The sequence below is a fragment of the Anabrus simplex genome, chromosome 9 (genome assembly GCF_040414725.1).
Source record: "Anabrus simplex isolate iqAnaSimp1 chromosome 9, ASM4041472v1, whole genome shotgun sequence".
Lineage (NCBI taxonomy): Eukaryota > Metazoa > Arthropoda > Insecta > Orthoptera > Tettigoniidae > Anabrus > Anabrus simplex.
Genome location: NC_090273.1, coordinates 144,249,150 through 144,263,469, shown reverse-complemented (window position 1 = coordinate 144,263,469; position 14,320 = coordinate 144,249,150). Strand labels below are relative to the sequence as shown.

Below are 14,320 nucleotides of genomic sequence, written 5' to 3'. Positions count from 1 at the left end.
ATGGGGGAAGGAAGTCTCTCCCTTCCGTGTGCAGTGTGCACTGCATAGCAACACAGTACACTTCCCGGCTGGAAATTCTCTCCTTTATAACCATAAGTCTGTTTGACCTCAGCATTTAAAAAAATTAAACAAACAAAAATTGCAGTTTCTATATTGTTTGGTGCGAACGAATTGGTTATAGGCTATAAGCTATGCTTTTTCGCCAACTGTCGGCATCGCCAGAGTTTGCAGATATATAAATATGTACATTTTCTGCCGTCATATCCCCTTAATATCACATCACACAAAATGCAGTTTTTTATTTTGTAGATTAAAATCTACAAAACTTTGGTAGAAACACCTGTCGGAATAGTTACAAATGTATTTTTCAGCTTTGTTTTTCATTGTTTACATGGATCTACAACACAAGGAATAAAAGAATGGGTCTACTTTGATGCCCTCAGTAGGCCTATATGTTATGTTACGATTCCGCTCGAACATAGCAGATATGAAGCACACTGTAGACACACCGAAGTAAGTGGAAGTGCGTAAAGTTACCCCAGCACGTTCCTGAAGATGCGTTCTTTCATGATGCGGCGAAATTTGAATTTAAATTATTCTGTAAAATACTTTTTTTTTTTCTTTTCAAAATGTAGGCAGTTTTGAATTAAAAGTCTGAATTTCAGTAACAGAACCGACATTGTTCTTCGAATTAAACTATTAAAATAACATGCAAAACCATACCTCATGCTTCCGGGTTGCTTCGAATTAGGCGAGATTTTGAATTAACCGATTTTGATTTATCAAGGTTCTACTGTACATATCTAGCCCAAAATAATACGTTATTAAAGTCATCGTTGTCAATTGTTTCTAAAAAGTCTAGGAATATTTTCGCTAGGATCCCTGAGGCTAGAGAACCCATAGCCAAACCATCTTGTTGATAAATTATATTGTCGAAGATGAAGTTGTTGTTAACTACTAATTTTAAAGATGGTCATAAAATCATTAATTTCAAGTTTGCTTAAGCAAACATCGCAATTCTTCTGATTGTTCAAGAACACAAATAAAAGTCAACAAGATTTGGTTAATCAACGAAATTAAATTCCTTTATAAGAAGAAATCTTTCCTGAACAATCGTCTTTATGATTCTCACCTCGAAGCAACTCGCCTACTATCAAGCGCTCAATGGGACTTATTTCAAACCCATGTAGACGATAAGTTTTTCATTACACTTTCCGAAAAGCAATCAACTTTAGACAGAAAGCTCAACAATCTCAAAAACATCTCTGTGACAAGAAAACCTTTTACTAAATTATCTAAAGAACCGAAAAATCACGACAATAATTTGTAAGTTCCATCCCCCTGTTGTCACCTTATCCAAAACAATCCTAGATGATAATGACAACTTAATCCTATCAAAAGGCCCTAAACATAACTGGCGTGACTTAAATAAAAGTAACATTGTATTTAATATAATCACTGAATCTGAATTAGCTATCAATAAAATGCCGTTAGAATTAGGCCTACAAGATGAAATTAGACTTGACGTAAAAAAAAAATAAGATTTACACCCCTAACGATAATAGCAATACTATTCCCTTCACTGAATGTAAATACATTCATAACCTTAAAAAGAAAATTAAAGATCATAACCTCATTATCACAAAAGCAAAGGTAGTAAAGATAGTACAGTAGTAATGGATAAAGTTGATTACATCGAAAAAACCAAAAATTTCTTCAGTAATAATTTCTTTTCTATAATAAAGGAAGATCCTACTCAATAGATTCAACGTCTCCTTAAACAAACCCTAAAGAACTCTTCTTTCTTATTTATTCAACATGAGAAAACGAGATTATTAAGTATGAATCCAGGCCTGCCAACCGCAAAATCTCTCCCTAATATTCATAAGACTGACGTCCCCATTCGACCAATTATTAATTACAGGCCCAGCCCACTTTACAAATTAGCACAATTCATTCAAAAATTTATTAAGAATAATTACAAATTTTTATCAAATAAGTCTGTAAAAACACCATAGAACTAGTTGAGAAATTAAATAACTTTAAAATTCAACCACACCATTCTCTACACTCTTTCGATATTGTCAATAGTAACCCAGCATTAATATTTTTTTTTTTTAATTTCCTATTATTGAGAAGAATTTAAACACATATAGTTGCTTAAGCAAACTTGAAATTAATGATTTTATGTCCATCTTAAAATTAGTAGTTATCGTCCGTCGGTCGGTCAGTCGGTGCAGTGCAATGTAAAGCCAGTAGTAAAAAAAAAAAATTTTAGTAGTTAATAACAACTTCTTCATCTTCAACATTATAATTTATCAAAGTTGTTGGGACGCAAAAATCGGACTTTGAATTACATGATTTTGAATTAACTGCCAACACATACTTCGGAAATGCCAACGCTTGCGGCATCACAATATATTCTAAGACCCTTTACTACATGCAGTTAACCTTGTGTCACAGTTTAAAGCTCTCAAATGCCATGAAAAAAACTATTTCCAAAATGTATCCAACAAGGTGCATTTACAGTATTCAAATAATGCACTTAGATAACTCACCAGCAAATAACTCACGCAATAAAATAAAATAAAAAAAGAAAATGTGATTCAAAGATGAGGAGAAATCTATACTGGCTCCCCTACATCTACATATCTGGCCCAAAATAATATGTTTTGAAAGTCATCGTTGTTATGAATGAAATTGTGTTCTAAAAAGTCTAGGTATATTTCCGCCAGGATCCGTGATGCTGGAGAACCCATAGCCAAACCATCTTGTTGTTCATATTAGAACAAGTCCCGTAACTCGTTATTAATGTCATACATCTTCATATGTGAATATGGCATAACAGGATTGTACTAGACCTGCTTATGAACTTCAACTGGATTTGTTTCAGCACAAAATAGTGGTGTTCTTTTTAGTCTTTTGACTGTGATCACTGTGTTACGAACTTCAACTGGAATTGCTTCGGCATGAAATAGTATTAATTTTTTGTCTATGATCATTGTCTTATGTGTTTTTAGATCTTTATGACTTAATTTTTGCACTGCTTTGCTAATTGGCTGATGAGATGAGACTTCAAATGTGTTGAAACCGGTCCCAAATGAACAGGTTGTCACTTCTATTTGGTTCAGCTTAATAACAGAGTATGGTATTGAAAGGTAGATCCTTCCTTCTGTTTCATATTGTATATTTCTCTATTCAGTACCGAACAATAATGAAATTTTTAACTTTAAATTATATAGCTCGGTTTAAGCTGTCTCGACAGGCTGCGTGACTTGAGAAGTTGACTGAGGCTAGAGTTACAGTGATTCCTGGCTTGGATTCATGCCTGTTTCTCAGTTTCACATGATGCTTGCTCCATAAAAACTGCTGCCAAGTATTTGAACTCATAGACTACTTTGAAGGATCCGCCACCAAATGACAGCATCTGGAGTTGTATCTATGTACCAGCTTCTCTCCAGCTTAGCAGAAGGTTTACAAATAGCCTGACCTTGCTCGCTGAAATCTCTATACTAATGTGTTGATAGCTTCAAATGTCTTCTTCTCCATGTTTTTTTTTTCCCTACTCATATTTCAAAATCATGAAGCAGTAGGGTAGTATGAGGTCTCATGCAGAAGGCACCACTGCTAGGACTGTTAAAATTCAGGCTGTTTGGGTGGGGGGTGGGGGGAGTAATTATTCACCATTATTTGCCATTAACCAGCAGTGTAAATATTTTGATATACAGCCTGGCCTATGTGATGAATTCCTAACTCCTTGAAGGAGTACGCCCAGCACTGGCTCACTGCTTGGGCAGTTCGGTGTACAATGAACCTTTGGCACAGCAAAACGTTTGAACCTTCACATCTCGTGAACCAGTCAACCTAGATACTCATTCCTTGTGTAGTTTCAGTCTTCGAAGTTGTGCCTTTCCTGCCACCTATAGATAATCATGTGAATTTGATCGAAGACAGATTGTACATGCCTTTTTCTGAACTGCTCTAAATGTAAAAGACACCATAGTCGGTTACTTTTATGTATTGTAGGAAGCATAAAGTAAGGTAAGCTTGTTAGGTAGAGTAATTTGCCAGGCTGAGTGGCTCAGATTGTTGAGGCACTGGCCTTCTGACCCCACCTTGGCAGGTTTGATGCAGTCCAGTGGTATTTAAATGTGCTCATGTCGATAGATTTACTGGCAGGTAAAAGAACTGCTACAGACTAAATTCTGGCATCTCAGTGTCTCCGAAAACCATTTTAAAAAAAGTAGTTAGTAGGATGTAAAACAAATAACATCATAATCATTAAGTAGAGTAATTTCTCTCAGTCTACTGAGGAAAACCTGGTATTTCACAGTAACTGGACCATCCCGTGCTATTACAAATGATGAAGTTTATATCTTATATAGAACTAATGAAAATAACTGTTCTGACTGTGATTAGAATAACAGAGTAATTATTGTTATATCCAAAGGGAATTAGCACTCCAGGAAGGCAAAGATGCTAATAATTTGTCTGTAGATCCAGCAATAGAAACTACTATGTCAAGCTTGTGGTAGATGTGGCACGACATAAACAGTCTAAATACTACAAGCAAAATTGCTTTCACAGGTCAACTGGGGGCACAATAGGACTTCGATAGTGACAATTATTTTATTGATCTAAATATAGACTAGATGAACAGTTACACCAAGGGGAGAATAAAATAATGATTCTGGTGTAATGTCGAGGTTACACATTAGGAATTTGAAAACAGTAAAGGGGGAGGAAATTTATATGTTTCTGGGACATTTAATGTTTTGATCAAGATTGCCTTTCGGTTATTTATGGTTATTCCTAGTTTACTTGGGAGATGAAACAGGACATTTAATGACTGTAGGGAGAATTTCCTTTGATGCAAAGAAAACCATAAGAAAAGACTCAGTGTACCGGTGTCTTAACTGCAAAGTTAGACTTCATGTGGAATTATATTTTAAGGATTTGCACAAAATGCTGGACCTGTAGTAAGCAGACTGAGAAGAAACTCTATTGTATATTGTGTAAATTAGTGTGTGATCTCATGAATAAGTTTTATGCCTGAGTAGAAAGTTTACGTAAACATTTGTATTTACACCTCTGCCACATAGAAATTAGTCATTGGATCTCATGGTATACTGCACTGTGGCATGACCTAAAGAGTATAAAGTTGTCTTGAAAATTGTGTTATATCTGTCAGTTCTTGAGTTGTAAGATGTTTTGTGGAATACTTATGGAATGATTAGTCACAGTCAACTGATCAGCATGGCATTCAAATATTGGCTCAAAGGGTTATTGCACACTGACCTGCAAATAAGAAAATACAAGCAATCTGGTCCTCGTCTTTGATGGTTACCCAACGTATTTTTACCTCTTTACTTAGGATTTTGCTTTTGGTTTTCAGGTCATCTTCTTAGCATCAGATTTCATTTGCTGTAATGATGCAATCCTTTAACTTGGAGTTATAAGAGGCAGATTTCAGATGTTCAGTCAATGTAAATTTAAACATGATCATCTTTTTGTTCTGAACAAAGATCCTAAATTACTGCCATGACTCATTCAATCCAAATAAACTTTTTAATGAAACAGTATATTGTATGTCAAATGTACTAACCGAACAAGTGGCTGTGCAGTTTGGATCATGTAGCTATCAGCTTGCATTTGGGAGATAGTGGGTTCAAACCCCACTATTGGCAGCCCTGGAGATGGTTTTCCATGGTTTCCCATTTTAACAATTTTCCTAAATGATTTCAAAGAAATTGGAAATTTATTGAACATCTCCCTTGGTAAGTTATTCCAATCCCTAACTCCCCTTCCTATAAATGAATATTTGCCCCAGTTTGTCCTCTTGAATTCCAACTTTATCTTCATATTGTGATCTTTCCTACTTTTATAAACGTCATTCAAACTTATTCGTCTACTAATGTCATTCCACGCCATCTCTCCGCTGACAGCTCGGAACATACCACTTAGTCGAGCAGCTCTTCTTCTTTCTCTCAATTCTTCCCAACCCAAACATTGCAACATTTTTGTAATGCTACTCTTTTGTCGGAAATCACCCCGAACAAATCGAGCTGCTTTTCTTTGTATTTTTTCCAGTTCTTGAATCAGGTAATCCTGGTGAGGGTCCCATACACTCATACATTCTTTCCCATACATTCTTTTCAAGACTTTAATAATTATCTTTAACAAACGTAAGAAAGCTAAAACTTATCCTGCATCTCACAACTTTCCCCACTAAATTCCTCCCATCCTTTCCCTCCTCCTCCTCCTCCTTCTCCCCCTTCCTTTGTTCTCCTCCGCTGACAACTAACCTAATCCAATAGTCTGGCAGATCCTGCTGTAGCGCACACTTCATTTTAGCATACATTCTATGTTCAATCTTCAACAAGTAATAAGACATTTTTTTGTACCTTGGCATGGTTTTTACTTGCTCATTTTCCTTTTCCTTATCTTTATATTCTTATTTTCCTTTCTTTTCATATTTTAATAGAACGTCTTACCAGTTATCACGTCAAATTCTCCAATTAATGTTCCGTGTTGACTTCAAAAAGGAAAACCTTGTTTTAGACCATTATTCTTCCACCAAGTGTGCTGCTTTACATATTAATCATTAGTGGTTGTTTTTAATTTTTTTAACATTGATAGATTTACACTGCAAGAATATATTGTCTTCAGCATTCCAGAAGCGATTCATTAAGTGCCAAGGCATATGTTTTTTTTTTAAAAAAGACAGATTTCCATTTTTATTTCTCACCTTTCATCAAGATGGACATTTTTATATGAACATTTTTGTGTCAATTTCTCAATTAGTTCCAGTTTGTGTCATATGTTGTTTTTTTTCTTTTTCATTCATTGTTACGTGGCTGAAGAAGGCCTAACTATGTACCAAAGTTTTTAATCATGACCTCTTAAGTGATTTTAGTATATGAGGGGCAGTCAAATGGAAACCGAACACCCGCTGCAGTGTGACCATGGAATGGTTTTATTCAAAAGTAATTGCCAAAACCGTTAATACATTATCCCATTGAGAGATGATACGTCAATTCCAGTTTTGTAGAAAGAGGTGATGGATCCACAACTGCACTCACTCTTGCACTCCCTCGTCCAAATGAAACAGACTTCCACAAATGTCTTTCTTCAGGTCACCAAAAATATGAAAATCACAAGGTGACAGATCCGAGCTATGCGGAGGATGTTGAAGTGTTTTCCAACCAAATCGCTGAAGTGTAGTCTTTGCCAGATTGGAAGTATGGGAGCGAACATTATCATGCAATAGGACGACTCCATCCTACAGCATTCCAGTGCGTTTTGACTTTATGGTGCATCGCAGTTTCTGCAAAGTGTCTTCATAGCGCTGCATCACCAGCAAACTAACCACACTTCTCTGCTCTTCTTTGCTTGCCTCCATTTCTACAGCTGGAACAACACACTAGAGCAGTCTGCGCACCAACAAAGAAATAACTCAACAAGTGTGTGCACCTGTAAATCGTCACTACAGTTCTCCTACCACAGTGATGGCAGTATCGATACATAAGAACATTGGTGCCACCTTTCGTGCGGAATGTATATTATGGTGGGTGTTCGGTTTTCATTTGACTGCCCCTTAAATATTGAATTGTATTGAGCAAGGTGGATTTTTAATTTCTCCCTTTTTAAGGGAATTTTTTGTTTTAAACATTGTCAATACGGAACATTATAAATATGAGGTTCATAAACTGTAATGTTGAAATATTGAAATAATTTTTCAGGTCTCAGTATGGTAAATACCACATCTGTGTTGGGTGCAGCATTGGTCACTTGGGGTCATTCTGACTCTATCGTTCGAGTCAAACTGAAGAAGGAGCAACCTCCGTGGCCCATCATCAGGTCATCAGGCCTCGATCCAGTGAGTGAAGTATAATAATGCATGGAATTTATAGTTTTTTATTTGAAGAAGAGTATTTCGGAGAAGTTCAAATACTATATTGAATTAATGTTACAATATCAGCAGTATTTTATCATTTAGAGGTATTATTGTAGAAGACAGGACAGAAAAATGATACACTACTATTGCCATAATCATGTATAGTAATATAGAAACACATGTAATAGGATCAATTATTATTATTGAAAAAACGCGCACATGCTGTGCAGAATACCATTACATTACATTTACATTACATTTCTTTGCTATAAGCTACGATGGATTTCTGTCTATTCCTGCATTTTACAATATGGTATCTATCACAGAATTCCAAGCACAACTCACACACACACATTCGTCATTTGGTTCATGAAATAATTTGTTGCAGCACACCTTGTGGTGGAAACCATGGATCGCCAATCTCATCGTCACTTGTCGCATGTCATGATTAGCTTCCATCCAGGTCCTGTCTTGCATAGCAGATATTGCATAGAAGTCCTCCGGTATGTTGTTTTTCTTCTCATACAGATCTTGTATAAGCTGTTTGAAGCTGGTACTAGCTGGAAGTATGAGCTCGCATCTCAGATCCTCTGTTAAGAAGATCTCCCTGGTAAGCTCATACACTAGTCTCGATCTTGCATTCTGCGGGACTCCTAAAATTCTCTTCAGGTATCTAGCCTTTACTCGCTCCAATTCTTCCAGCTGTTTGTACGTGAGGTATTCTCCCACTAATTCTAGGCCATACGTCAGAACAGGTAGTATCTTTAACCTAAACAGGTCCATAGCAGTGCTAATCGATAGTTGTGTGATGTTTCTGATTTCATTCATAGCCCTAGTGGCCACCACTGCTCTAGATCTTATATGTAAACTGAAACTCTTTCCCATTGTTTGAATTGTGATACCTAGATATTTAAAATTGTTAGCCCTCTCGAGTAGTTTGCCATTGCATTTGATGTTCTCTGCTTCAGTGAGTCTTCCTCCTTTCCTAAATACTACCAATTCCGTCTTCTCTTCGTTTATCTGGATATCGTTTCTCTTTGCCCATTCACATAGTGTGTTTAGCGATACTTGCAGTTTATCTATATCTGTCGCTGCGATGGCCATGTGCTTGTTCCTGCCATTCCTTTGGTGACATTGTTCGTGAGAACATTAAACAGGATAGGGCTGAGTGGATCGCCTTGGAGGACACCGTTCGTCTGTGACAGCCAGTCAGATATGCCTATTCCATCATCTATCTGTATGTAGTTTTCTGCCAGTATATTCGATATCAGGGTCGTTGTGCTCGTTCTTCCAATTAGTTCCTCTAGTTTATCTATTAATACCTTTCTGTTGACCATATCGAAGGCTTTTGAGTAATCAACAAAAACCTCATATAGTTTTCCTTTTGGTCTTTCTATCGTCTGTTTTATTGTTCCAACAGGTTTTCTTCTGCCAGAGTCGTGGACCTTCCCTTTCTAAAACCAAACTGTTCCTATGGTAGAAGGGGTTCTAGCTTCTCTGCCAGCCTTTTGGCGAGGATTCCTGTTAGGAGTTTCAGTAATGTAGATTCCAGCGCTATTCCTCTATACGCGTTTGGGTTCTCTGTGTCTCTTTTTCCCTTGTATAATAGTTTGATTGTTGACTTTCTCCATTCGTCTGGTATACTTCCTAATTCTAAACATTTATTTAGAAAGGAGGTCCATATCAGTAGGTATTCTTGTGCTGTCTGCTTTAAGTGTTCACTTCTTATTCCATCTACTCCTGGTACTCTGTTATTCTTCATTTTTTGTATTGCTTTCGCAATTTCATCCGTGGTGAAGATCTCATCAGCTTGTGGAGTCATAGGTGTCTTAATCATGGGTCTTGTTTCTTTTGAGCAAATTACTATTCTCATATGATCTATCCATGTTTCCATAGGTATGTTGGGCTGTATTTTCTGCCCTTTTGGCCTCAGAGCTCGGTAGGGGTCTTCTTCTGCCTCCTCTACCATTTTCTTATGTTCTTCTTCCAGGTGTTGCTTTTTCTTCTTTTTTATTAGGTCCTTGTATTTCCTTCATTCTCGTTGGTATTCTTCGGTGGTTGCACTTGCCATTTGTCCTGTAGTTTTATGTAGTGTTTTCAGTGTCAATTTTCTTTGTTCATAACATTCTCTGTCGAACCATGGCCTCGCCTTCCTATTTGAATCTTGTGTGGTGGCCCCACTTATTATAGTTGATTATCAATATTTCCTGCTCTTATTGCTCTTTCAACCTTATCTTTTTCTTTCATTTTCCCTTTAATTTTTTTCCATGTCCAGGATCTTGCCAAATGTTATATTTCGTCTTTCTTCTAATTTGCTACTTCTACCGTTTTCTATATTTAATTGTACTGGAATGTGTTTACAGATGACTGCTGCTTCTTTTTTCACTGTGGTGGCAAGGTGTTTCGATCTAAAGCCCTTTGTGATTATTAGGTCTCTTGTGCTAGCTCCGTTATGCCCTATGTATGTCCAGTCCTCCTGTCTGTTGTGTATTGTAAAGCCTTCGTTAGATATTCCATTACTTCTTTGCATTTTCTATCTTGCCTATTTATTGCGCAATTCAGATCTCCCGCAATGATTATCTTATCCATACTTCTACTGTGATCCAAGGCCATCCCTAGTTTATCTATTATGTCTGTCGCGGTGTGATCTGGATTAAAGTAGACTGCTACTATAACTCCAATTCTTGTCCTGACAACCAGCATGTTTTCTTCTCTTAATAGTAGTTTGATGGGGGCCAGTTGTGGTTTGATGATGCATAGCACACCGCCCGCTGGTCTTCCTCTTCTCATACACTGTATCGCATAGGCATGAAAATTGTAGAATTCTGGGATGTTCAGTTCTGTGTCCTCTTTTACCATTGTCTCTGTGAGTACTCCAATGTCATAATCAGCCATGATATTTCTCGAGAGCAGGCTGAAGACTCCCCTCAGGCCTTCTACATTGGCCAATCTCAGGATTGTGCTGTGAAACCAACAATATGGTAATAATAATAATAATAATAATAATAATAATAATAATAATAATAATAATAATAATAATAATAATAGGATAAATATGACTACAGGTCAGCATTTAAAGAGGAAGCAATAGATAAGGAGACCAGGTCAAACATGAAAATATAAAATACAAGGACGATCTCCACATCTTCAAATAGATGGGCTCTCTCCTTATCAATCCCTCTTCTTCTACATCTATGATTTCTCGGTCCCTGATGAGCTTACTTCTTCCGAGCTTCATCAAGAGGGTGTACTTCAACTTTGAATGGAAATGTTAGCTTGATGAGACACTTCTCAAACAGCTTCAAGATTTTAGACATGTTACCAGACTACATTAATCTTTGCAGTAAATGTACAATTTAACATGCAAATCAATATTTCATTTTTCAAAAGGATTTCTTAAATGTTGGTAGGTTCTCTGAAGACATTTTGAAGGAAGGGAAGATCTGCAAACTCCGATCCTGTTCTCATTATTTACAGAGTTACACCAATTTGTAAGTTGTGGCAATAACTCTGCTTTGATATTTCTGTAAGTGGACAGGTCTTTATTAACTGTTTTGATATTATGTGTGTTTGCCTTTTGTTGCAGAATGATTTGCCCAGCTCCATATATATTTAGAGGCTGTTAGTTACATGTCACTTAACATTTACTGTAACAACATTCTGTTAGTGGGGATGCCTTCCAAACTATGCATGAGACAAACATGAAAACACAAAATACAATTGTATGTTTCCTCCGAGCCAGGTGTAGGGTTGCAAAGTACAGTTGAGAGGGCCAGGGCCTGAATTTAATTGATATATAAGAACAGACTGATACTATAAGATACAAAAGATAGAAATTGCTATATGAAACACCTGAAAGAAGATGCTTGGGCTTGATGTCACAGCCAATCTCTCTTGCACCAAAATTGCTTCTCTGTATTTTGTGTTGCATTTCTGAATTGTAGGTCCAACTAGGTTCATCCGATGTTCAAAGTCTGTTGGATTCAAGCAGTTGAAATTTTTGTTGGAGTCCTATAAACATTAAAGAGTGAATATCTGTTTGTTATATGTTTTCAGATCTGTATTTGTGCCAGTATGCCAGACTGCAACCAGTTGTGGATAGGACATTTGTCAGGGAAACTGGTAGTATACGAGTACAAATTTGATCCTAGTCGTGGTTTACTGGAGTTCCGAAATGAACCTGTCACACTTCTGGGTCATACTGGCACTATCCATAGCCTCTATATCTGTCGCAGTTTCAGCATTGTCGTGAGCGGCAGTGAGGATGGTACTGCTATTGCGTGGGATCTGAACAAGTAAGTATTAAAAATTCACTTTATCAAAAATGATTGAGACTGGAACCAGTAGAGTTGAGCAGGCACTTTACATGAATCTGTAACACACCATGACATTAACCCCTTTGCTTACTATATAAACATGTGCTCTGAACCTTTGATTTACCATTCAATTTTGATGCAAATGAGGTTCATACATGGCTGTATTTAAATATTAATATCTCCGCAATTATTTGCTCAAATCATGTGAAACTGGTACACAAATACTCAGAAGTAAACAGACCCCCACTATGGTTCCGGTCTAGGATTCTACCATCTCGTTAAGGCAACCTGGGTTCAATTCTTGGTATTGACTATAGTTTAGAAATACAAGGAATCTTGGAACAGCGTTAAGCATGTGTTGTGAAGACAATTAGAGAGCTGCTGCGAGTAGTAGCACGTAACAAAGAACCAAACTGCATTTTCAGGTCACAAGCCGGGCAGCAGTCACCTTGTTCTCCAAAGGCCAATGCAGTACAAATAACTATTTCAATGAAATTTGCTACATTGCAGCAAAAAAATATACTGTAGGAAATAAACTCGCCTAGTAATGCATATCTGTTTCTCTCATCACACACGCTTTGCCAAAAGTCATCACCGAGAACTTGATCTAGAATCCTTTTAGCCGTAAGTTCAATGTTTGAAAAAATAGGGCTTACCCCAGGAATTCCTGAAAATTGCACTTTTGTAGGAATATCTTGTAATGGACACGTAGATTTCCACTTCCACTCTTCTACTTTCTGTTTGTTTGTTTTTTTTTTATGTTTTTTATTATTATTAATTATATACAGTCGTATCAGCACACACTTTATTAATAAATTAATAAAATAACTACATCAGCACTGTTAATAAGAAATGGCTTTGATATTTTATAATGATTATAATTTTTGTTAAGGTGCTCAGGAACGTTTACAGTCGCAATATTTACGTCTGTTTCATCACTCGTATCATTATCAATGACTTCACTAAGCACAGATAAGGTGTCTTCATCACTACATTCACTAGTAGAGCTTTCAGGTATATCATAATCTTTATCACAGTCACTGTCTAGTAAGATATCCACAACTTCCCGCTCAGTTATAGCTTTGTGCGTGATTATCTTTACTGACTGAATATTTGTGACAACAGCTGTTCAGCTATCTTCAAATACAGTGGTTATTCACCAAATACAGTAGAATTCCATTAGTCCGGAACACCCAATGGTCCAGCACCATTCCAGGATTTTTTTTTTTTTACGTTTGTGACAGTTAAAGCGCATGGTGTGGTTCGAAACCACCCGGAAGTGTCCACTACGCATCTGCTATTGTTAGACACAATCGGCATTGTTGGCTGTCACCATACACATGTTCAGTTCATTGTTTTGAGCGAGCACTTTTCACTACAGTATTTTTTCTTGCGATCTAGGATCCATATTACAGTAGTGCAGTAGTATAGTGAACATACATATCAAAGTGCCCTGTGGAAGTTTTCTTGGTATTTAAGCAGTAACAATGTTCTCAAAACCGAAACCTCCAAGTTCAAATCAGGAGAGAAATGTAAGCACGTAACTCTGATCATCATCCAGAAACTGGAAATCATCAAACGCCTGGAGAAAGGTGAGAATAGAAATATTTTGTTGAATGAATTTAATATTGGCTCATCAACCATTTATGACATAAAAAAACAAAAAGATGAACTAATGAAATTTGCTTCTCAATCGGTAACAATTGAAAAATTGGCTTCCAGACAAACATTAAAAAGAACAAAACTGGAACAATTAGATAGCTAAGAAACTTTAAGAATTCGAAGACTTGATGTAACCAGAGAGACACTTTCAGCAAATCAAGATTCAGCAGAAAAATACAAAGACGAGTTTGAAGAAATAATCGCAGTTAATAATCTAACAGCTGATCAGATTTACAATGCTGATGAAACAGGCCTACTATGGCGGTGCTTACCAACATCTACTCTAACTGCGTGAGGTGAAAAGGCTGCTAAAGGGTTTTAAAAAAAAAAAAAAAAAAAAAAAAAAAAAGATTGACAGTTTTGCTATGTGCTAATGCGTTTGGAAGCCACCTAATAACTCCTTTTGTAATTGGTAAATCTAGAAAACCTCGAGCATTTAAAAATG

The 14,320-nt window shown here is 36.7% G+C and overlaps 1 protein-coding gene across 1 annotated transcript in view; it reads left to right on the top strand.

Moving 5' to 3' along the window:
• Positions 1–14,320, top strand: part of mv (lysosomal-trafficking regulator mauve) — a 546,555-nt gene that overhangs the window by 494,033 nt on the left and 38,202 nt on the right. The window contains exons 40-41 of the mRNA XM_068229176.1: positions 7,743–7,879; positions 11,954–12,192. Of these exons, the coding sequence (XP_068085277.1) occupies positions 7,743–7,879; positions 11,954–12,192 (376 nt within the window). The remainder of the gene's footprint in view (positions 1–7,742; positions 7,880–11,953; positions 12,193–14,320) is intronic.